Raw genomic sequence first — 23,965 nt, 5'->3', positions numbered from 1 at the left:
AAATAAAACCTAAGCGAGCTACAAAATAACTAATAGTTATAATAGTGTAGCTATCAATCACCTAGATTACAATTTTTGTCGGTAAAGCTGTGCGGTTCTAACGAGCCTTTTTTTTCACTGCTCACTTAAAACAACGCTGGTATTACGAATTTTCTGCAAGCCAGCATTAGCCTCAGAAAAGTGAGCGTTGAGCAAAATTTAGCTCCACATCTCACCTTGATACCAGCGTTGCTTAAGTCAGTGGTGAGCTGGCTAAACGTGCTCGTGCACGATTTCCCCATAGGAAACAATGGGGCTGAACCGGCTGAAAAAAACCTAACACCTGCAAAAAAGCAGCGTCCAGCTCCTAACGCAGCCCCATTGTTTTCTATAGGGAAATACATTTTATGTCTGCACCTAACACCCTTACATGAACCCCCAGTCTAAACACCTCTAATCTTACACTTATTAACCCCTAATCTGCCGCCCCCGACATCGTCGCCACCTGCATTATATTATTAACCCCTAATCTGCCGCTCCGGACATCGTCGCCACCTGCATTATATTATTAACCCCTAATCTGCCGCTCCAGACACCGCCGCCACCTACATTATACCTATGAACCCCTAATCTGCTGCCCCTAACATCGCCGACAACTACATTATAGTTATTAACCCCTAATCTTCCGCTCCCAACGTCGCCACAACTATTTTAAATTTATTAACCCCTAATCTGCCGCCGACAATGTCCCCGCCACTATGATAAAGTTATTAACCCCTAAATCTAACCCTAAACCTAACCCCCCCAAACTTAAATATAATTTAAATACATCTAAATAAAATTACTATCATTAAATAAATTATTCCTATTTAAAACTAAATACTTACCTATAAAATAAACCCTAATATAGCTACAATATAACTAATAGTTACATAGTAGATATTTTAGGATTTATTTTTATTTTACAGGCAACTTTGTATTTATTTTAACTAGGTACAATAGTTATTAAATAGTTATTAACTATTGAATAACTACCTAGCTAAAATAAAGACAAATATACCTATAAAATAAAACCTAACCTAAGTTACAATTACACCTAACACTACTCTATAATTAAATTAATTACCTAAACTAACTACAATTAAATACAATTAAATTAAATAAACTAAATTACGGAACCCCCCCCCCACTAAATTACAGAAAAAAAAAGAAATTACACATTTTTAAACTAATTACACCTAATCTAATCCCCCTATTAAAATAAAAAAAAAAAACCAAAATAATAAAATTCCCTACCCTATACTAAATTACAAATAGCCCTTAAAAGGGCCTTTTGCGGGTCATTGCCCCAAAGTAATCAGCTCTTTTATCTGTAAAAAAAAAAATACAATACCCCCCCAACATTACAACCCACCACCCACACACCCAACCCTACTCTAAAAGTATCCCTTGAATTCCGATTGGCTGATAGAATACCTTTAAATGACGTCATCCAAATGGCGTCCCTTGAATTCTGATTGGCTGATAGAATCCTATCAACCAATCGGAATTAAGGTAGGAAAAATCCTATTGGCTGATGCAATAGCCAATCGGATTGACCTCGCATTCTATTGGCTGTTCCAATCAGCCAATAGAATGCAAGGTCAATCCTATTGGCTGATTGCATCAGCCAATAGGATTTTTCCTACCTTAATTCCGATTGGTTGATAGGATTCTATCAGCCAATCAGAATTCAAGGGACGCCATTTGGATGACGTCATTTAAAGGTACCTTCATTCGTCGTTAGTCCGTCGGAAGAAGAGGATGCTCCGCGTCGGATGTCTTCAAGATGGACTCGCTCCTCTCCGGAAGGATGAAGATAGAAGATGCCGTCTGGATGAAGACTTCTGCCGTCTGGAGGACCTCTTCTGCCCTGATTGGATGAAGACTTCTGCCCCTCTGGAGGACCACTTGTGCCCGGCTGGGTGAAGACGGCTCAAGGTAGGGTGATCTTCAGGGGGCTAGTGTTAGGTTTTTTTAAGGGGGCATTGGGTGGGTTTTAGAGTAGGGTTGGGTGTGTGGGTGGTGGGTTTTAATGTTGGGGGGGTTATTGTATTTATTTTTTACAGGTAAAAGAGCTGATTACTTTGCAATGCCCCGCAAAAGGTCCTTTTTAGGGCTATTTGTAATTTAGTATAGGGTAGGGAATTTTATTATTTTCGGGGGCTTTTTTATTTTATTAGGGGGATTAGATTAGGTGTAATTACTGTAGTTTAAAAATTTTTAATTTCTTTTTTATTTTCTGTAATTTAGTGTTTTTTTTTCTTCGTAATTTAGTTTATTTAATTGTATTTAATTGTAGTTAGTTTAGGTAATTAATTTAATTAGTGTTAGGTGTAATTGTAACTTAGGTTAGGATTTATTTTACAGGTATATTTGTCTTAAATTTCGCTAGGTAGTTATTAAATAGTTTAATAACTATTTAATAACTATTCTACCTAGTTAAAATAAATACAAAGTTGCCTGTAAAATAAAAATAAATCCTAAAATAGCTACAATGTAATTATTAGTTATATTGTAGCTAGCTTAGGGTTTATTTTATGGGTATTTCGTTTTAATTAGGAATAATTTATTTAATTTTTGTAATTTTATTTTGTTTTATTTAAAAAAAGGGGGGTTAGGGTTAGACTTAGGTTTAAGGGTTAATAAATTTAGTATAGTGGAGGCGAAGTTGGGGGCGGCAGATTAGGGGTTAATAAATGTAGGTAGGTGTCGGCAGATTAGGGGTTAATAAAATTTAACTAGTGTTTGCGAGGTGGGAGTGCGGCGGATTAGGGGTTAATACATTTAATAAAGTGGCGGCGATGTCCGGTCGGCAGATTAGGGGTTAAATAATTTTATTTAAGTGTTTGCGATGTGGGGGGGGGGGGCTCGGTTTAGGGGTTAATATGTAGTTTATGGGTGTTAGTGTACTTTTTAGCACTTTAGTTAAGAGCTTTATGTTACGGCGTTAGCCCATAAAACTCTTAACTACCGACTTTTAAATGCGGTAGGAGTCTTGACAGGAGAGGCTGTACCGCTCACTTTCTCCAAGACTCGTAATACCGGCGTTAGGAAAATCCCATAGAAAAGATAGGATACGCAATTGACGTAAGGGAATTTGCGGTATGCTCGAGTTGCGGAAAAAAAGTGAGCGGTACACCTGTATCTGTCAAACTCGTAATACCAGCGGGCGTTAAAAAGCAGCGTTGGGGCTCCTCGAAGCTGATTTTTAAGGCTAACACAGAACTTGTAATCTAGGCGTTTTATTTTTAGTTCACGGGTAAGTTTGGATTTATTTTAACTAGGTAGACTTGTTAGTAAATAGTTATTAACTATTTACTAACTACCTAATTAAAATAAATACAAAGTTACCTGTAAAATAAAACCTAACCTGCCTTACACTAAAACCTAACATTACAATAAAATAAAATAAATTAAATTCATAAAATAAATTTACAAAAAATAAATAAACACTAAATTACGCAAAATAAAAAACGAAATTATCAAAAATAAAAACAAATTACTCCTAATCTAATAGCCCTATCAAAATAAAAAAAAAACTAGCCTACACTAAACTGCCAATGGCCCCTAAAAGGGCCTTTTGCAGGCTATTGACCCAAAGAAATCAGCTATTTTACCTGTAAAAAAAATACAATACCCCCCCAACAGTAAAACCCACCACCCAACCAACCAACCCCCCAAATAAAATACTAACTAAATAAACCTAAGCTAACCATTGCCCTGAAAAGGGCATTTGGATGGGCATTGCCCTTAAAAGGGCATTTAGCTCTTTTGCCATGCCCTGAAAAGGGCAATCAGCTCTTTTACGAAGTGCCCAAACCCTATGCTAAAAATAAAACCCCAAAAAATACTTTCCAAAAAATATATATGTGTGTGTATATATTATATATATATATATATATATATATATACACACCTAATAGGTATTCCTAGTTACCGTCTGGTATGGACTTGTATGTATTTCATACTCTCAGCATTCAGATATACACAATGGAATACTCATTCTTAGTTTAAAAAGTAATAAATATTTATTTAATACACAATACAGGTTTTTATCCATTTAAAAGTATGGACACACCGTGTCTTAGTTAAGATTCAAATATGTGAACTTGACAGTAAAAAAACTCTCAAACTATACAAGTAAAAAAATTCAACAGTGGAAATACGTTGTGTACATGCAATAAAAATATTAAAGGGACAGTCTAGTCAAAAAAAAAAAACTTTCATGATTCAGATAGGGCATGTAATTTTAAACAATTTTCCAATTTACTTTTATCACCAATTTTTCTTTCTTCTCTTGGTATTCTTAGTTAAAGCTTAACCTAGGATGTTTCATATGATAATTTCCTAGACCTTGAAGGGCCGCCTCTTAGAGAATGCATTTTAACAGGTTTTTCACCACTAGAAAGGTGTTAGTTCATGTTTTTTCATATAGATAACACTGTGCTCGTGCACGTGAAGTTACCTGGGAGCCATCACTGATTGGCTAAACTGCAAGTCTGTCAAATAGAGACTGAAAATAAAGGGGCAGTCTGCAGAGGCTTAGATTACAAAATAATCACAGAGGTAAAAAATATATAAATATAACTGTGTTGGTTATGCAAAACTAGGGAATGGTTAAACAAGGGATTATCTATCTTTTAAAACAATAACAATTCTGGGTGTAAGACTGGTCCCTTTAATATTGCTATTATTGACCACTAAACATAGGAATGTTTTTTGGACATCTTGGAAAAAACTTGTATAAAAAAACTTGTAGCTGTACTGCCTTTGTTTAAATAATCTCTATGTTGGTTTCATAAAATCCGCAAATAGTAAAAATCAAAACTTGACATATATATATATATAAATATCCTCAGATGGATTTAATATATATTGATGATGTTTTAATAAGATGATAATATATTTTGCTGGTATTAGCATGAATATCAATTGCAGAATGTCAGTGAAAAAACACGTTACCAAGCCAATTTTTGCAAACTAACTGCAACATTGTTGCTCAGTCAGGAGTTCATAGGCCTCATCCTCCTGTATTTGCTTATTTGCAATATTGGTTTTGTTCTCGGCAAAGGATTCTCAATTGTGTAACTTGCTGAAACATTTTTATCAAGTCTTGGATGACTTCAGCTCACTTCCAGGGCAGATCTCGTAATTCCTATCAGCTGTGTTTTGCCTGCACTTTATCATCACACTATTCTGTAGTAGTGACACAGACTGCGGATCTCTACCTGCTATATATATATATATATATATATATATATATATATGTCAAGTTTTTGCTTTTTACTATTTGTGGAGTTTATGAAACCAACATAGAGATTATTTAAACAAAGGCAGTACAGCTACAAGTTTTTTTATACAAGTTTTTTCCAAGTGGTCCAAAAAACCATCCTATGTTTAGTGGTCAATAATAGCAATATTAATATTTTTATTGCATGTACACAACGTATTCCACTTTGATTTGTTTACTTGTATAGTGTGAAAGTTTTTACTGTCAAGTTCACATATTTGAATCTTAACTAAGACACGGTGTCCATAACTTTTAAACGGATAAAAACCTGTATTGTGTATTAAATAAATATTTATTACTTTTTAAACTAAGAATGAGTATTCCATTGTTATGTTTTTACATTTTGTAATTTAAAAATTGTGTATATCTGAATGCTGAGAGTATGAAATACATACAAGTCCATACCAGACGGTAACTAGGAATACCTATTAGGTGTGTGTGTGTGTGTATGTATATATATATATATATATATATATATATATATATATATATATATAATATATATATATATATGTGTGTGTGTATATATGTGTATATATATATATATTTTGGAAAGTACTTTTTTGGGAATTAGCAATTCATTTTGCTCCACCTCATTAGTAACATTTTTGATATATAACTGTTTTTTTGGGAAGAAACGTTTTTGGGTGTGCCGTTTTCCCATCCTGTCCAGGATAGATATACAGTACATATTTCTTGTATCTAAAAATAAAACCCATTAAAAAAAAACTTTAAAAAAACCTAACACTAACCCTTGAAGATCCACTTACAGTTTTCGAAGTCTGGACATCCATCCTCATCCAGCGGGTGAAGTCCTGATCCAAGCGGGCAGAAGTCCTCATCGAAGCAGGTAGAAGTCTTCATCCAGACAGTATCTTCATCCATCCGGCGCGAAGCGGGTCCATCTTCAAGAGCATCCTCTTCTTATGGTCGTCGGCGTCAACTGAAGGTTCCCTTTAAGTGACGTCATCCAAGATGGCGTCCCTTATATTCCGATTGGCTGATAGAATTATATCAGCCAATAGGAATTAAAGGGGAAAAAATGCTATTGGCTGTTGCAATGAGCCAATAGGATTGAGCTCTCATTCTATTGGCTGATTGGAATAAAAAAACTCATATTCTAGCTGTGTGTTAACTATTAATGTTGTTTTACTTTTAAATAATGTCCCTTTATATTGAGGAGTCACACTGACAATAGGTTAAATGTTTAGGAAGTAAAATCATTTTATGCAACAAACCCAAACCTGTAATATTATAACCAGTGCTCATAGGTATTCCTATAAATCCACATATATATGCAGTATCTCACAAAACGTTAGTACACCACTCACATTTTTAAAAATATTTTATTATATCTTTTCATGTGACAACAGTGAAGAAATTACACTTTGCTACAAATGTAAAGTAGTGAATGCACAGCCTGTGTAACAGTATAAATTTGCTGTCCCCTCAAAATAACTCAACACACAGCCATTAATGTCTAAACCGTTGGCAATAAAAGTGAGCACACTCCTAAGTGGAAATGTCCAAATTGGGCCCAATGTGTCAATATTTTGTGTGACCACTATTAATTTGCAGAACTGCCTTAACCCTCGTAGGCATGAGGTTCACCAGAGCTTCACAGGTTGCCACTGGAATCCTATTCCACTCCTCCATGATGACAACACGGAGCGCATCCCCACCTTCCTTTGAGGATATGCTCAATAGGGTTTAGGTCTGGAGACATGCTTGGCCAGTCCATCACCTTTACCCTCAGCTTCTTTAGCAAGGCAGTGGTCGTCTTGGAGGTGTGTTTGAGGTCATTATCATGTTGGAATACTGCCCTGTGGCCCAGTCTCCGAAGGGAGGGGATCATGCTTTGCTTTAGTATGTCACAGTACATGTTGGCATTCATGGTTCCCTCAATGAACTGTAGCTCCCCAGTGCCGGCAGCAGTCATGCAGGCCCAGACCATGACACTCCCACCACCATGCTTGACTGTAGGCAAGACACACTTGTCTTTGTACTCCTCACCTGGTTGCCGCTTCACACCCTTGACACCATCTGAACCAAATAAGTTTATCTTGGTCTCATCAGACCACAGGACATGGTTCCAGTCATCCATGTCCTTAGTTTGCTTGTCTTCAGCAAACTGCGGGCTTTCTTGTGCATCATCTTTAGAAGAGGCTTCCTTCTGGGACGACAGCCATGCAGACCAATTTGATGCAGTGTGCGGCGTATGATCTGAGCACTGACAGGCTGACCCCCCACCCCTCCAACCTCTGCAGTAATGCTGGCAGCACTCATTTGTCTATTTCCCAAAGACAACCTCTGGATATGACACTGAGCATGTGCACTCAACTTCTTTGGTTGACTATGGCTAGGCATGTTCTGAGTGGAACCTGTCCTGTGAAACCACTGTATGGTCTTGCACACCGTGCTGCAGCTCAGTTTCAGGGTCTTGGCAATCTTCTTATAGCCCAGGCCATCTTTATGTAGAGCAACAATTCTTTGTTTTAGATCCTCAGAGAGTTATTGCCATGAGGTGCCATGTTGAACTTCCAGTGACCAGTATGAGAGAGTGTGAGAGCGATAACACCAAATTTAACACACCTGCTCCCCATTCACACCTGAGACCTTGTAACACTAACAAGTCACATTACAGTGGGGAGGAAAAATAACTAATTGGGCCCAATTTGGACATTTCCACTTAGGGGTGTACTCACTTTTGTTGCATTAGACATTAATGGCTGTGTGTTGAGTTATTTTGAGGGGACAGCAAATGTAAACTGTTATACAGGCAGTACACTCACTACTTTACATTGTAGCAAAGTGTAATTTCTTCAGTGTTGTCACATGAAAAGATATAATAAAAAATTTACAAAAATTTGAGGGGTGTACTCACTTTTGTGAGATACTGTATATTGTCTGTTTATACAATGTGCCTGTCTGTTTATACACTGTGCCTGTCTGTTTATACCTTGTGCCTGTCTGTTTATACCTTGTGCCTGTCTGTTTATACCTTGTGCCTGTCTGCATATACATTGTGCCTGTCTGTTTATACCTTGTGCCTGTCTGCATATACATTGTGCCTGTCTGTTTATACCTTATGCCTGTCTGTTTATACACTGTGCCTGTCTGTTTATACCTTGTGCCTGTCTGTTTATACACTGTGCCTGTCTGTTTATACCTTGTGCCTGTCTGTTTATACCTTGTGCCTGTCTGCATATACATTGTGCCTGTCTGTTTTTACCTTGTGCCTGTCTGTTTATACCTTGTGCCTGTCTGTATATACATTGTGCCTGTCTGTTTATACCTTGTGCCTGTCTGTTTATACACTGTGCCTGTCTGTTTATACCTTGTGTCTGTCTGTATATACATTGTGCCTGTCTGTTTATACCTTGTGCCTGTCTGTTTATACACTGTGCCTGTCTGTTTATACCTTGTGCCTGTCTGTATATACATTGTGCCTGTCTGTTTATACCTTGTGCCTGTCTGTTTATACACTGTGCCTGTCTGTTTATACCTTGTGCCTGTCTGTTTATACACTGTGCCTGTCTGTTTATACCTTGTGCCTGTCTGTTTATACATTGTGCCTGTCTGTTTATACCTTGTGCCTGTCTGTTTATACCTTGTGCCTGTCTATTTATACACTGTGCCTGTCTGTTTATACATTGTGCATGTCTGTTTATACCTTGTGCCTGTCTGTTTATACCTTTTGTCTGTCTGTTTATACCTTGTGCCTGTCTGTTTATACCTTGTTCCTGTCTGTTTCTACACTGTGCCTGTCTGTTTATACATTGTGCCTGTCTGTTTATACCTTGTGCCTGTCTGTTTATACCTTGTGCCTGTCTGTTTATACCTTGTGCCTGTCTGTTTATACATTGTGCCTGTCTGTTTATACATTGTGCCTGTCTGTTTATACCTTGTGCCTGTCTGTTTATACCTTGTGCCTGTCTGTTTATACATTGTGCCTGTCTGTTTATACCTTGTGCCTGTCTGTTTATACCTTGTGCCTGTCTGTTTATACATTGTGCCTGTCTGTTTATACCTTGTTCCTGTCTGTTTCTACACTGTGCCTGTCTGTTTATACATTGTGCCTGTCTGTTTATACCTTGTGCCTGTCTGTTTATACCTTATGCCTGTCTGTTTATACACTGTGCCTGTCTGTTTATACATTGTGCCTGTCTGTTTATACCTTGTGCCTGTCTGTACACTGTGCCTGTCTGTTTATACACTGTGCCTGTCTGTTTATACCTTGTGCCTGTCTGTTTATACATTGTGCCTGTCTGTTTATACCTTGTGCCTGTCTGTTTATACCTTGTGCCTGTCTGTTTATACACTGTGCCTGTCTGTTTATACACTGTGCCTGTCTGTTTATACCTTGTGCCTGTCTGTTTATACCTTGTGCCTGTCTGTTTATACATTGTGCATGTCTGTTTATACCTTGTGCCTGTCTGTTTATACACTGTGCCTGTCTGTTTATACCTTGTGCCTGTCTGTTTATACCTTGTGCCTGTCTGTTTATACCTTGCGCCTGTCTGTTTATACCTTGTGCCTGTCTGTTTATACATTGTGCCTGTCTGTTTATACCTTGTGCCTGTCTGTTTATACACTGTGCCTGTCTGTTTATACCTTGTGCCTGTCTGTTTATACACTGTGCCTGTCTGTTTATACCTTGTGCATGTCTGATTATACATTGTGCCTGTCTGTTTATACCTTGTGCCTGTCTGTTTATACACTGTGTCTGGGTAATCAGACATAGAGTGATTGGGAACATATTCTTGTTGTACATTGTCAAATCAGGTACGGTTTACATCAAACGTATATATTATTTTGGAAGCAATCCATCTGACCATCTAACTATTATAGTTGTGAGGAAGATATAGTACGATTGTGCATCTCATTAAACAATTATAGTTAAGTCAACTAGAGATAAACACAACAAAAAAACACGCAATAGCGCATTGTAAATTATTTATTGGGGGTGGGATCATTATATGAAATAATACCATCATGATTGCTGTATGGAGGATAAGCAGTATTGCTAGCATAGTCCAGAGAGCTAGGAGTTATCCATTTCTGTAATTCATATCAGTACCTTGCTTATAACATTTGTGGACAAAAATCTCTGTATATATATATTGCTATAAAAAGGTAGAACAGATAAGGTTAGGGGGGAGCGCAATAGCACATTTTATATTCTCCATTTTTAAATAGATACTTATAGGGCCACAATACCCAAATGTTTAAACACTTGAAAGTGATGCAGCATAGCTGTAAAAAGCTGACTAGAAAATATCACCTGAACATCTCTATGTAAAAAAGAAAGATATTTTACCTCAAACGTTTCTCAGTAGCCACCTCCTATTGTAAAGGATTTCTAAGCAGCATATTAGTATATCTGTCCTGGGACAGCTTAGGGGTCGTGCCTCGTGCACTCTCATGTTATTTCCCTATTCAGTTTAAAGGATGTTTACAATGAAATCTCATGAGAGTTAAGTCAAATCTCATGAGATCACAGTAAAAGAGTTCATGACCTCAGCACTGCTGATGCTGATTGGCTGCTGTTCATTTCTTCATTTTTTATTTGTTTTACCTGCAGTTGAGTATACGTTTTTACACAGAACTTACTCTGCTGAGCTGAGGAGATTGTGAGGTAAAATATCTTCCTTTTTTACATAGAGATGCTCAGGTGATATTTTCCTATCAGCTTTTTACAGTTATACTGCATCAGTTTCAAGTGATTTAGCATATGAGTATTATTTCCCTTTAAAGCAAAAAATCTTATGAGGATGATACACAGTATTTACTGTCCACATTCCATAAAAGAGGGGTTATCCATATTTATTATTAGCTCTAAGGTACTCCTAGTTAGTATAGAATATAGTACTTTAACATATATCTGAGTTTGGTAAAATAGTTACCGCTATCTCCCAGTATCATACTGAAAAGCTGGTCAAAGGAACACATAGTTGTCAAGTATGTATACTTATACTTTGTTTATTATTATATCTTTATTATTGGACTGGATCTTCAGTTTCATGGTATCCTTTTATAGGAATGAACCAAAACTGAGTTGCTCATTCAGATCTTTTGGAGTCATGGTTTGTAACCATAAAATCCATTTTGTTTCTTCCCTTAGGAGCATAGTCTCTGTATTTCCTCCTCTTATTCCTGGTTTCACTTTATATAAAATCCAGCATTTGAGATCTGCTTTTCCTCCGTGTTTTTTAAGGAAATGTCTAGCTACTGTTGTGATTTTTTTACCTTTTTACCTTTGTCCAAATCACTTTTGGCATTCCGGATGTTCCCAAGATGCTCACCTAATCTGGTTCTGAGCTCTCTAGTGGACATTCCGACATATCTCATCTTACAGCAGCATTCAATACAGTAAATGATGTTTCTTGTACGGCAGTTATAGAAGTTGTTTATATATCTGATTCCTTTTGGGAACACTTCCATTTGTTTTACTGTGCTGATATATGTACAGAATGTACAGGTCCCACATGGGTAGGTACCTTTAAGGTCGTCTTTCCTTCTATTTCCCCGTTTGGTGAAGTGGCTTTTCACAATTTTATCTTTTATAGTGGGTGATCTTCTCCATGTTACTGATATTCTTTGGCCTATTTGTTTGGCCAGGTCATCATCAGTATGTAATATGTGAATATGCCTATTTAGAATTTCAGTAATTTCCCTGTGTGCCTCATTAAAGTTGGTCTCCCATTCCCACCACCCAAGGTACAAATTTGCGTATGTTGGGGCACACGCTGTCCCCATGGCGGTGCCTCTAATTTGGAGATAAAATCTATCATTGAATACAAAGTAGTTATGGCTGAGGACAAACTTTAATAGTCTTATTATAAACTGATTTTTCTCAGTACAACTAGACATTTTATATATATATATTTGCTTCCAATTTTTAAATTAATTTTTAAATTTATTATTAAAAGTTACATTTTAATTTGTTATAGCTGTCCTCCAGGTCCATGTCCTATCCACATTAAGTCTCTTTTTCAAGTGTGACACATAATACCTTTGTGCTCCGATCTCCTCTTTCTTTAACTAATGATATTTGGGTATTAGGCACTACCTTTATAGGGTTACTTAGGTCTACCCTTTTAGGTAATATAAGAGATTTAATAACTCCCATGTACCTCCTTTTAAGGAGGTTTTTTCTTTCCAAATAATTTTTATACATTGTGCCTGTCTGTTTATACAATGTGCCTGTCTGTTTATACCTTATGCCTGTCTGTTTATACACTGTGCCTGTCTGTTTATACCTTATGCCTGTCTGTTTATACACTGTGCCTGTCTGTTCATACCTTGTGCCTGTCTGTTTATACCTTGTGCCTGTCTGATTATACATTGTGCCTGTCTGTTTATACACTGTGCCTGTCTGTTTATACACTGTGCCTGTCTGTTTATACCTTATGCCTGTCTGTTTATACACTGTGCCTGTCTGTTTATACACTGTGCCTGTCTGTTTATACCTTATGCCTGTCTGTTTATACACTGTGCCTGTCTGTTCATACCTTGTGCCTGTCTGTTCATACCTTGTGCCTGTCTGTTTATACCTTGTGCCTGTCTGATTATACATTGTGTCTGTCTGTTTATACCTTGTGCCTGTCTGTTTATACACTGTGTCTGTCTGTTTATACCTTGTGCCTGTCTGTTTATACATTGTGCCTGTCTGTTTATACCTTGTGCTTGTCTGTATATACATTGTGCCTGTCTGTGTATACCTTGTGCTTGTCTGTATATACATTGTGCCTGTCTGTATATTCCCTGTGCCTGTCTGTTTATACATTGTGCCTGTCTGTTTATACCTTGTGCTTGTCTGTATATACATTGTGCCTGTCTGTGTATACCTTGTGCTTGTCTGTATATACATTGTGCCTGTCTGTATATTCCCTGTGCCTGTCTGTTTATACATTGTGCCTGTCTGTTTATACCTTGTGCTTGTCTGTATATACATTGTGCCTGTCTGTGTATACCTTGTGCTTGTCTGTATATACATTGTGCCTGTCTGTATATTCCCTGTGCCTGTCTGTTTATACATTGTGCCTGTCTGTTTATACCTTGTGCCTGCCTGTTTATACCTTGTGCCTGTCTGTATATTCCCTGTGCCTGTCTGTTTATACCTTGTGCCTGTCTGTTTATACCTTGTGCCTGTCTGTTTATACACTGTGCCTGTCTGTTTATACATTGTGCCTGTCTGTTTATACACTGTGCCTGTCTGTTTATACCTTGTGCCTGTCTGTTTATACCTTGTGCCTGTCTGTTTATACATTGTGCCTGTCTGTTTATACATTGTGCCTGTCTGTTTATACCTTGTGCCTGTCTGTTTATTCATTGTGCCTGTCTGTTTATACCTTGTGCCTGTCTGTTTATACCTTGTGCCTGTCTGTTTATACATTGTGCCTGTCTGTTTATACCTTGTGCCTGTCTGTTTATACATTGTGCCTGTCTGTTTATACCTTGTGCCTGTCTGTTTATACATTGTGCCTGTCTGTTTATACACTGTGCCTGTCTGTTTATACCTTGTGCCTGTCTGTTTATACACTGTGCCTGTCTGTTTATACCTTGTGCCTGCCTGTTTATACCTTGTGCCTGTCTGTTTATACCTTGTGCCTGTCTGTTTATACATTGTGCCTGTCTGTTTATACATTGTGCCTGTCTGTTTATACCTTGTGCCTGTCTGTTTATACATTGTGCCTGTCTGTTTATACATTGTGCCTGTCTGTTTATACCTTGTGCCTGTCTGTTTATACATTGTGCCTGTCTGTTTATACCTTGTGCCTGTCTGTTTATACATTGTGCCTGTCTGTTTATACCTTGTGCCTGTCTGTTTATACATTGTGCCTGTCTGTTTATACCTTGTGCCTGTCTGTTTATACATTGTGCCTGTCTGTTTATACATTGTGCCTGTCTGTTTATACCTTGTGCCTGTCTGTTTATACCTTGTGCCTGTCTGTTTATACCTTGTGCCTGTCTGTTTATACATTGTGCCTGTCTGTTTATACATTGTGCATGTCTGTTTATACCTTGTGCCTGTCTGTTTATACAATGTGCCTGTCTGTTTATACATTGTGCCTGTCTGTTTATACATTGTGCATGTCTGTTTATACCTTGTGCCTGTCTGTTTATACCTTTTCCCTGTCTGTTTATACCTTTTGCCTGTCTGTTTATACCTTGTGCCTGTCTGTATATACATTGTGCCTGCCTGTTTATACCTTGTGCCTGTCTGTATATACCCTGTGCCTGTCTGTTTATACCTTGTGCTTTTCTAAGTATCATAAAATGGATGATATTTTCATAATTAGTCTTAAGACACAAAACTAGCTATTAAAGCTCTGTATATTGTGCTGCGTTGTGTTTCATATAGGTCCTTTATCCTCTATATAACATAAGCTCTGTATATTGTGCTGCGTTGTGTTTCATATAGGCCCTTTATTCTCTATATAACATAAGTTCTGTATATTGTGTGTATGTTTCATATAGGCCCTTTATCCTCTATATAACATAAGCTCTGTATATTGTGTGTATGTTTCATTAGGCCCTTTATCCTCTATATAACATAAGCTCTGTATATTGTGTGTATGTTTCATATAGGCCCTTTATCCTCTATATAACATAAGCTCTGTATATTGTGTGTATATTTCATATAGGCCCTTTATACTCTATATAACATAAGCTCTGTATATTGTGTGTATGTTTCATTAGGCCCTTTATACTCTATATAACATAAGCTCTGTATATTGTGTGTATGTTTCATTAGGCCCTTTATCCTCTATATAACATAAGCTCTGTATATTGTGTGTATGTTTCATTAGGCCCTTTATCCTCTATATAACATAAGCTCTGTATATTGTGTGTATGTTTCATATAGGCCCTTTATCCTCTATATAACATAAGTTCTGTATATTGTGTGTATGTTTCATATAGGCCCTTTATACTCTATATAACATAAGCTCTGTATATTGTGTGTATGTTTCATTAGGCCCTTTATACTCTATATAACATAAGCTCTGTATATTGTGTGTATGTTTCATATAGGCCCTTTATCCTCTATATAACATAAGCTCTGTATATTGTGTGTATGTTTCATTAGGCCCTTTATCCTCTATATAACATAAGTTCTGTATATTGTGTGTATGTTTCATTAGGCCCTTTATCCTCTATATAACATAAGCTCTGTATATTGTGTGTATGTTTCATATAGGCCCTTTATCCTCTATATAACATAAGCTCTGTATATTGTGTGTATGTTTCATTAGGCCCTTTATCCTCTATATAACATAAGTTCTGTATATTGTGTGTATGTTTCATATAGGCCCTTTATACTCTATATAACATAAGCTCTGTATATTGTGTGTATGTTTCATATAGGCCCTTTATCCTCTATATAACATAAGTTCTGTATATTGTGTGTATGTTTCATATAGGCCCTTTATACTCTATATAACATAAGCTCTGTATATTGTGTGTATGTTTCATATAGGCCCTTTATCCTCTATATAACATAAGCTCTGTATATTGTGTGTATGTTTCATTAGGCCCTTTATACTCTATATAACATAAGCTCTGTATATTGTGTGTATGTTTCATATAGGCCCTTTATCCTCTATATAACATAAGCTCTGTATATTGTGTGTATGTTTCATTAGGCCCTTTATACTCTATATAACATAAGCTCTGTATATTGTGTGTATGTTTCATATAGGCCCTTTATACTCTATATAACATACATAATATGTTCTGTAGGTGCCTGACATGAATTACCTCTCTAGCAAGTTACCTCCATTCCCAAAGTCTAAGGAACTTGGTGATCAAGTGATGGAGCCGACGTCGTGCACTGACATCTCTGGATCAGGTTGTCCCTCTGTTCTTTGTGATTTTCAGGTCCCTGACCTTAAAGGGACAGTATACACCAGTTTTCATAGAACTGCATGTAATAGACACTACTATAAAGAATAATATGCACAGATACTGATATAAACATCCAGTGTAAAACCTTTTAAAAACTTACTTAGAAGCACTAGTTTAGCTCTGTTGATGAGATTAGCCTGGGACACCCACTGAAAAGGGCTTAGAGTAGACCCCCCCATCCCCGCATATGAAAAGTCCCAGTCTGAAGTCTGTATACATAAGTATACATCTAAAAATGTGGGGCTTGGTTAGTAGTCTTAAAATCAGCACAATGTTATTTGAAAATAAGCAAAACTATACATTGTTACAAAACACCCCCAGATGGGCTATATAAATGCATCATCTACAAAATATTTATGCAAAGAAAAATCTAGTGTACAATGTCCCTTTAAAACTGCACCTTTCTTATGATTGGTTATAATATATGGTAATGTAGTTATGTGCAGTCAGTATTTAAATGAAATAGATTGGTATAAAGGCTAGTGCAGTGTGGTCCTGGGTACCAGCTCTTGCTGAGTTGTGGTGCTGACGTATATTGTGATTGTCCAGTGACAGATGGTCAGCGTTACCATAGTGAGAGACAACAAACAGCACAGGCAATCAAACGGTTAAACACATATATTCAGAAGAATAATGCACTACCAGTCTGTAGCTGAAAATGACTGGTGAGCCAATCACAAGAGGCATACATGCATAGCCACCAGTTATCAGCCATGTTCAGCTATGGAGCAGGAATACATTGCTGCTCTGGAGAGGACTTTAAATATGTGTTTAACTCCTTTTTAGGAGCTAAGCACCTGGTTATATGCAAGCAATGATACAACAATAAAGCCACTTTTATGTCCTTTTAAATGTTAGTTTGTACAATATGTGTCCTTTACAGATGTTATACTGATTGTGCTCTTACACCTTTCCGAATGAGAGGGAATGTGAACAAATGAAACTACAATGTGAAGTGACACAGTGTTCAGCGGGAGCATACTAGAGGCTGTTCCCTTTTCTACCAGGCGTCTTTAATCAAGCAGAAGTTACACGTAGCACATACACCTGCTAGCTGCCTTTGCTATAATAAACGCTTTCCTGTCACCTGCAGCTTCTGAGACAAAGAAGGACACATCACAAACTGAAGTCACAGACACAGAGGGTCCTCCCCAGCTGGCCAGTGACAGGATATGTGAGACACCCCAGGCGGATAGGGAATGCTGGGCACTTGCAGGTAATCTGCTCCGGGAAAGGAACTATTATTAAAATAACTGCTGTAACCTGGGAGGAAAGTATTGCAGCAAAGAGCCTAAACCAGAGGTGTAGTGTCAGCTTTACTTAGTACTGCTCTGTACAGTTACACTATCAACATCATGATATCTGAGGACTACACGTGACTGTTAGCTCTGAGGACTAGACGTGACTTAGCTCTGAGGACTAGACGTGACTTAGCTCTGAGGACTAGACGTGACTTAGCTCTGAGGACTAGACGTGACTTAGCTCTGAGGACTAGACGTGACTTAGCTCTGAGGACTAGACGTGACTGTTAGCTCTGAGGACTAAACGTGACTGTTAGCTCTGAGGACTAGACGTGACTGTTAGCTCTGAGGACTAGACGTGACTGTTAGCTCTGAGGACTAGACGTGACTGTTAGCTCTGAGGACTAGACGTGACTTAGCTCTGAGGACTAGACGTGACTTAGCTCTGAGGACTAGACGTGACTTAGCTCTGAGGACTAAACGTGACTGTTAGCTCTGAGGACTAAACGTGACTGTTAGCTCTGAGGACTAGATGTGACTTAGCTCTGAGGACTAGACGTGACTTAGCTCTGAGGACTAGATGTGACTTAGCTCTGAGGACTAGATGTGACTTAGCTCTGAGGACTAGACGTGACTTAGCTCTGAGGACTAGATGTGACTTAGCTCTGAGGACTAGACGTGACTTAGCTCTGAGGACTAAACGTGACTTAGCTCTGAGGACTAAACGTGACTGTTAGCTCTGAGGACTAAACGTGACTGTTGGCTCTGAGGACTAGACGTGACTGTTAGTTCTGAGGACTAGACGTGACTTTGCTCAGAGGACTAGACGTGACTTTGCTCAGAGGACTAGACGTGACTGTTAGCTCTGAGGACTAGACGTGACTTTGCTCTGAGGACTAGATGTGACTTAGCTCTGAGGACTAGATGTGACTTAGCTCTGAGGACTAGACGTGACTTAGCTCTGAGGACTAGATGTGACTTAGCTCTGAGGACTAGACGTGACTTAGCTCTGAGGACTAAACGTGACTTAGCTCTGAGGACTAAACGTGACTGTTAGCTCTGAGGACTAAACGTGACTGTTGGCTCTGAGGACTAGACGTGACTGTTAGTTCTGAGGACTAGACGTGACTTTGCTCAGAGGACTAGACGTGACTTTGCTCAGAGGACTAGACGTGACTTAGCTCTGAGGACTAGACGTGACTGTTAGCTCTGAGGACTAGATGTGACTTAGCTCTGAGGACTAGACGTGACTTAGCTCTGAGGACTAGATGTGACTGTTAGTTCTGAAGACTAGACGTGACTTAGCTCTGAGGACTAGACTTGACATAGCTCTGAGGACTAGATGTGACTTAGCTCTGAGGACTAGACGTGACTTAGCTCTGAGGACTAGACGTGACTTAGCTCTGAGGACTAAACGTGACTGTTAGCTCTGAGGACTAAACGTGACTGTTGGCTCTGAGGACTAGACGTGACTGTTAGTTCTGAGGACTAGACGTGACTTTGCTCAGAGGACTAGACGTGACTTTGCTCAGAGGACTAGACGTGACTGTTAGTTCTGAGGACTAGACGTGACTGTTAGTTCTGAGGACTAGACGTGACTTTGCTCAGAGGACTAGACGTGACTTTGCTCAGAGGACTAGACGTGACTTAGCTCTGAGGACTAGACGTGACTGTTAGCTCTGAGGACTAGATGTGACTTAGCTCTGAGGACTAGACGTGACTTAGCTCTGAGGACTAGATGTGACTGTTAGTTCTGAAGACTAGACGTGACTTAGCTCTGAGGACTAGACTTGACATAGCTCTGAGGACTAGATGTGACTTAGCTCTGAGGACTAGACGTGACTTAGCTCTGAGGACTAGATGTGACTGTTGGCTCTGAGGACTAGACATGACTGTTGGCTCTGAGGACTAGACGTGACTGTTGGCTCTGAGGACTAGACGTGACTGTTGGCTCTGAGGACTAGACGTGACTGTTGGCTCTGAGGACTAGACGTGACTGTTAGCTCTGAGGACTAGACGTGACTTAGCTTTGATGACTAGACGTGACTTAGCTTTGAGGACTAGACATGACTTAGCTCTGAGGACTAGACGTGACTGTTAGCTCTGAGGACTAGACGTGACTGTTAGCTCTGAGGACTAGACGTGACTGTTAGCTCTGAGGACCAGAGATAACTTAGTTCTGATGACTAGACGTGACTTAGCTCTGAGGACTAGATGTGACTTAGCTTTGAGGACTAGACGTGACTTAGCTTTGAGGACTAGACGTGACTTAGCTCTGAGGACTAGGCGTGACTGTTAGCTCTGAGGACTAGACGTGACTTAGCTCTGAGGACTAGACGTGACTTAGCTCTGAGGACGTTTGATTATAGCTCATTTCTGAAAGCCTTTACATTGCTGAAATACATTTTTGCTGCACAAACGAATTGCAGGTCACAGGGTACCTTTATATTATGCAGCTATACTGTAAAATATGTACAGAACCTGTAAATAAAGAGATAAATGCTTTAGAGAGGTTACCATAGTTTCAGTGTGTGATGCACAAGATATATGTGCCTTGCAGACCAGTATGATACCGATACTGACTTCAGTTGGCCATCAGTCACTCCACAAAGACAACATAAGTCATTGTCCCGCAGTCTGAACATAGATGTAACTGGTCAGCCAAGGAGAGAGAAGATCAAACTGCCAGCCGCGATCCTCAGCGACAAACCTGTGTCAATACCCAACACCAAGGTATGTAAGGCAGGTAACCGGCATCAGGATATATGACAATATTCTTGTGCAATATAAATAGTCTTACACATTATTGTCACCGGACAAGTGTCCCCAACTCTAGCTACGAGAGCGCAGGGCCGTTATGTAAGGCAGGTAACCGGCATCAGGATATATGACAATATGTCTGTGCAATATAAATAGTCTTACATAGCCCATGATATTCAGAATTCTATAACTGGAGAAGGGGACAAAATGAATACTAAACATTTTATATTACAATCTTAAAGAGTTTAATGTCTGTTTAAAGACCATATCTATCATATGACAAAGCACTTCTTAAATGTGTTAAATGTTTTTTTGTTGTTAGAAACAATGGTCATAGTTAAGCTTTATATTTTTATTTTGAAACTGACACAACTAGTCCGTAGAACACAAGCTCACTGGACGATACAGTCACTTCCCACAGCGCCATTTGCGGTCAATGACCCCACAGGCGTGAAAATAAAATGGTTTTGGGTTTTTTTCAGCTTCTCACCAAACAGAAAACTGTAATACGTTACATCCCTTTAGATGTCTGAACACTTGAGTCTTACATCTGACGCTAAGTGCCAATAGCCTTGCAGAAGACAGACTTCATGTCAGTATTCAGTCTAGGAGAGTTTTACTACATAACGTGTTACAAATAATATGCTCTTGCTGCACATATCTATGAGAAGTGAGGATAACTGTAATACGTTACATTCCCTTTAGATGTCTGAACACTTGAGTCTTACATCTGACGCTAAGTGCCAATAGCCTTGCAGAAGACAGACTTCATGTCAGTATTCAGTCTAGGAGAGTTTTACTACAATAACGTGTTACAAATAATAAGCTCTTGCTGCACATATCTATGAGAAGTGAGGATAACTGTAATACGTTACATTCCCTTTAGATGTCTGAACACTTGAGTCTTACATCTGACGCTAAGTGCCAATAGCCTTGCAGAAGACAGACTTCATGTCAGTATTCAGTCTAGGAGAGTTTTACTACAATAACGTGTTACAAATAATATGCTCTTGCTGCACATATCTATGAGAAGTAAGGATAACTGTAATACGTTACATTCCCTTTAGATGTCTGAACACTTGAGTCTTACATCTGACGCTAAGTGGCAATAGCCTTGCAGAAGACAGACTTCATGTCAGTATTCAGTCTAGGAGAGTTTTACTACATAACGTGTTACAAATAATATGCTCTTGCTGCACATATCTATGAGAAGTGAGGATAACTGTAATACGTTACATTCCCTTTAGATGTCTGAACACTTGAGTCTTACATCTGACGCTAAGTGCCAATAGCCTTGCAGAAGACAGACTTCATGTCAGTATTCAGTCTAGGAGAGTTTTACTACATAACGTGTTACAAATAATATGCTCTTGCTGCACATATCTATGAGAAGTGAGGATAACTGTAATACGTTATATTCCCTTTAGATATCTGAACACTTGAGTCTTACATCTGACGCTAAGTGCCAATAGCCTTGCAGAAGACAGACTTCATGTCAGTATTCAGTCTAGGAGAGTTTTACTACAATAACGTGTTACAAATAATATGCTCTTGCTGCACATATCTATGAGAAGTAAGGATAACTGTAATACGTTACATTCCCTTTAGATGTCTGAACACTTGAGTCTTACATCTGACGCTAAGTGCCAATAGCCTTGCAGAAGACAGACTTCATGTCAGTATTCAGTCTAGGAGAGTTTTACTACAATAACGTGTTACAAATAATAAGCTCTTGCTGCACATATCATTATCTATGAGAAGTGAGGATAACTGTAATACGTTACATTCCCTTTAGATGTCTGAACACTTGAGTCTTACATCTGACGCTATGTGCCAATAGCCTTGCAGAAGACAGACTTCATGTCAGTATTCAGTCTAGGAGAGTTTTACTACATAACGTGTTACAAATAATAAGCTCTTGCTGCACATATCTATGAGAAGTAAGGATAACTGTAATACGTTACATTCCCTTTAGATGTCTGAACACTTGAGTCTTACATCTGACGCTAAGTGCCAATAGCCTTGCAGAAGACAGACTTCATGTCAGTATTCAGTCTAGGAGAGTTTTACTACATAACGTGTTACAAATAATATGCTCTTGCTGCACATATCTATGAGAAGTGAGGATTACTGTAATACGTTACATTCCCTTTAGATGTCTGAACACTTGAGTCTTACATCTGACGCTAAGTGCCAATAGCCTTGCAGAAGACAGACTTCATGTCAGTATTCAGTCTAGGAGAGTTTTACTACATAACGTGTTACAAATAATATGCTCTTGCTGCACATATCTATGAGAAGTGAGGATAACTGTAATACGTTACATTCCCTTTAGATGTCTGAACACTTGAGTCTTACATCTGACGCTAAGTGCCAATAGCCTTGCAGAAGACAGACTTCATGTCAGTATTCAGTCTAGGAGAGTTTTACTACAATAACGTGTTACAAATAATAAGCTCTTGCTGCACATATCTGTGAGAAGTAAGGATAACTGTAATACGTTACATTCCCTTTAGATGTCTGAACACTTGAGTCTTACATCTGACGCTAAGTGCCAATAGCCTTGCAGAAGACAGACTTCATGTCAGTATTCAGTCTAGGAGAGTTTTACTACAATAGCGTGTTACAAATAATAAGCTCTTGCTGCACATATCTATGAGAAGTGAGGATAACTGTAATACGTTACATTCCCTTTAGATGTCTGAACACTTGAGTCTTACATCTGACGCTAAGTGCCAATAGCCTTGCAGAAGACAGACTTCATGTCAGTATTCAGTCTAGGAGAGTTTTACTACATAACGTGTTACAAATAATAAGCTCTTGCTGCACATATCTATGAGAAGTAAGGATAACTGTAATACATTACATTCCCTTTTAGATGTCTGAACACTTGAGTCTTACATCTGACGCTAAGTGCCAATAGCCTTGCAGAAGACAGACTTCATGTCAGTATTCAGTCTAGGAGAGTTTTACTACATAACATGTTACAAATAATAAGCTCTTGCTGCACATATCTATGAGAAGTGAGGATAACTGTAATACGTTACATTCCCTTTAGATGTCTGAACACTTGAGTCTTACATCTGACGCTAAGTGCCAATAGCCTTGCAGAAGACAGACTTCATGTCAGTATTCAGTCTAGGAGAGTTTTACTACAATAACGTGTTACAAATAATAAGCTCTTGCTGCACATATCTATGAGAAGTAAGGATAACTGTAATACGTTACATTCCCTTTAGATGTCTGAACACTTGAGTCTTACGACAGACTTCATGTCAGTATTCAGTCTAGGAGAGTTTTACTACAATGTGACATAACGTGTTACAAATAATATGCTCTTGCTGCACATATCTATGAGAAGTGAGGATAACTGTAATACGTTACATTCCCTTTAGATGTCTGAACACTTGAGTCTTACATCTGACGCTAAGTGCCAATAGCCTTGCAGAAGACAGACTTCATGTCAGTATTCAGTCTAGGAGAGTTTTACTACATAACGTGTTACAAATAATATGCTCTTGCTGCACATATCTATGAGAAGTAAGGATAACTGTAATACGTTACATTCCCTTTAGATGTCTGAACACTTGAGTCTTACATCTGACGCTAAGTGCCAATAGCCTTGCAGAAGACAGACTTCATGTCAGTATTCAGTCTAGGAGAGTTTTACTACATAACGTGTTACAAATAATAAGCTCTTGCTGCACATATCATTATCTATGAGAAGTGAGGATAACTGTAA

The 23,965-nt window shown here is 38.4% G+C and overlaps 1 protein-coding gene across 1 annotated transcript in view; it reads left to right on the top strand.

The window, feature by feature from the left end:
- The window catches only part of SPAG17 (sperm associated antigen 17), a 783,114-nt gene that overhangs the window by 680,289 nt on the left and 78,860 nt on the right, over positions 1-23,965 (top strand). Inside the window, exons 40-42 of the mRNA XM_053705129.1 lie at positions 16,058-16,166; positions 17,316-17,438; positions 20,024-20,196. Of these exons, the coding sequence (XP_053561104.1) occupies positions 16,058-16,166; positions 17,316-17,438; positions 20,024-20,196 (405 nt within the window). The remainder of the gene's footprint in view (positions 1-16,057; positions 16,167-17,315; positions 17,439-20,023; positions 20,197-23,965) is intronic.

Source organism: Bombina bombina, chromosome 3 (genome assembly GCF_027579735.1).
Source record: "Bombina bombina isolate aBomBom1 chromosome 3, aBomBom1.pri, whole genome shotgun sequence".
Classification (NCBI taxonomy): domain Eukaryota; kingdom Metazoa; phylum Chordata; class Amphibia; order Anura; family Bombinatoridae; genus Bombina; species Bombina bombina.
Note: the sequence above shows the minus strand (reverse complement) of the source record. Positions and strands in the feature narration are given on the sequence as shown.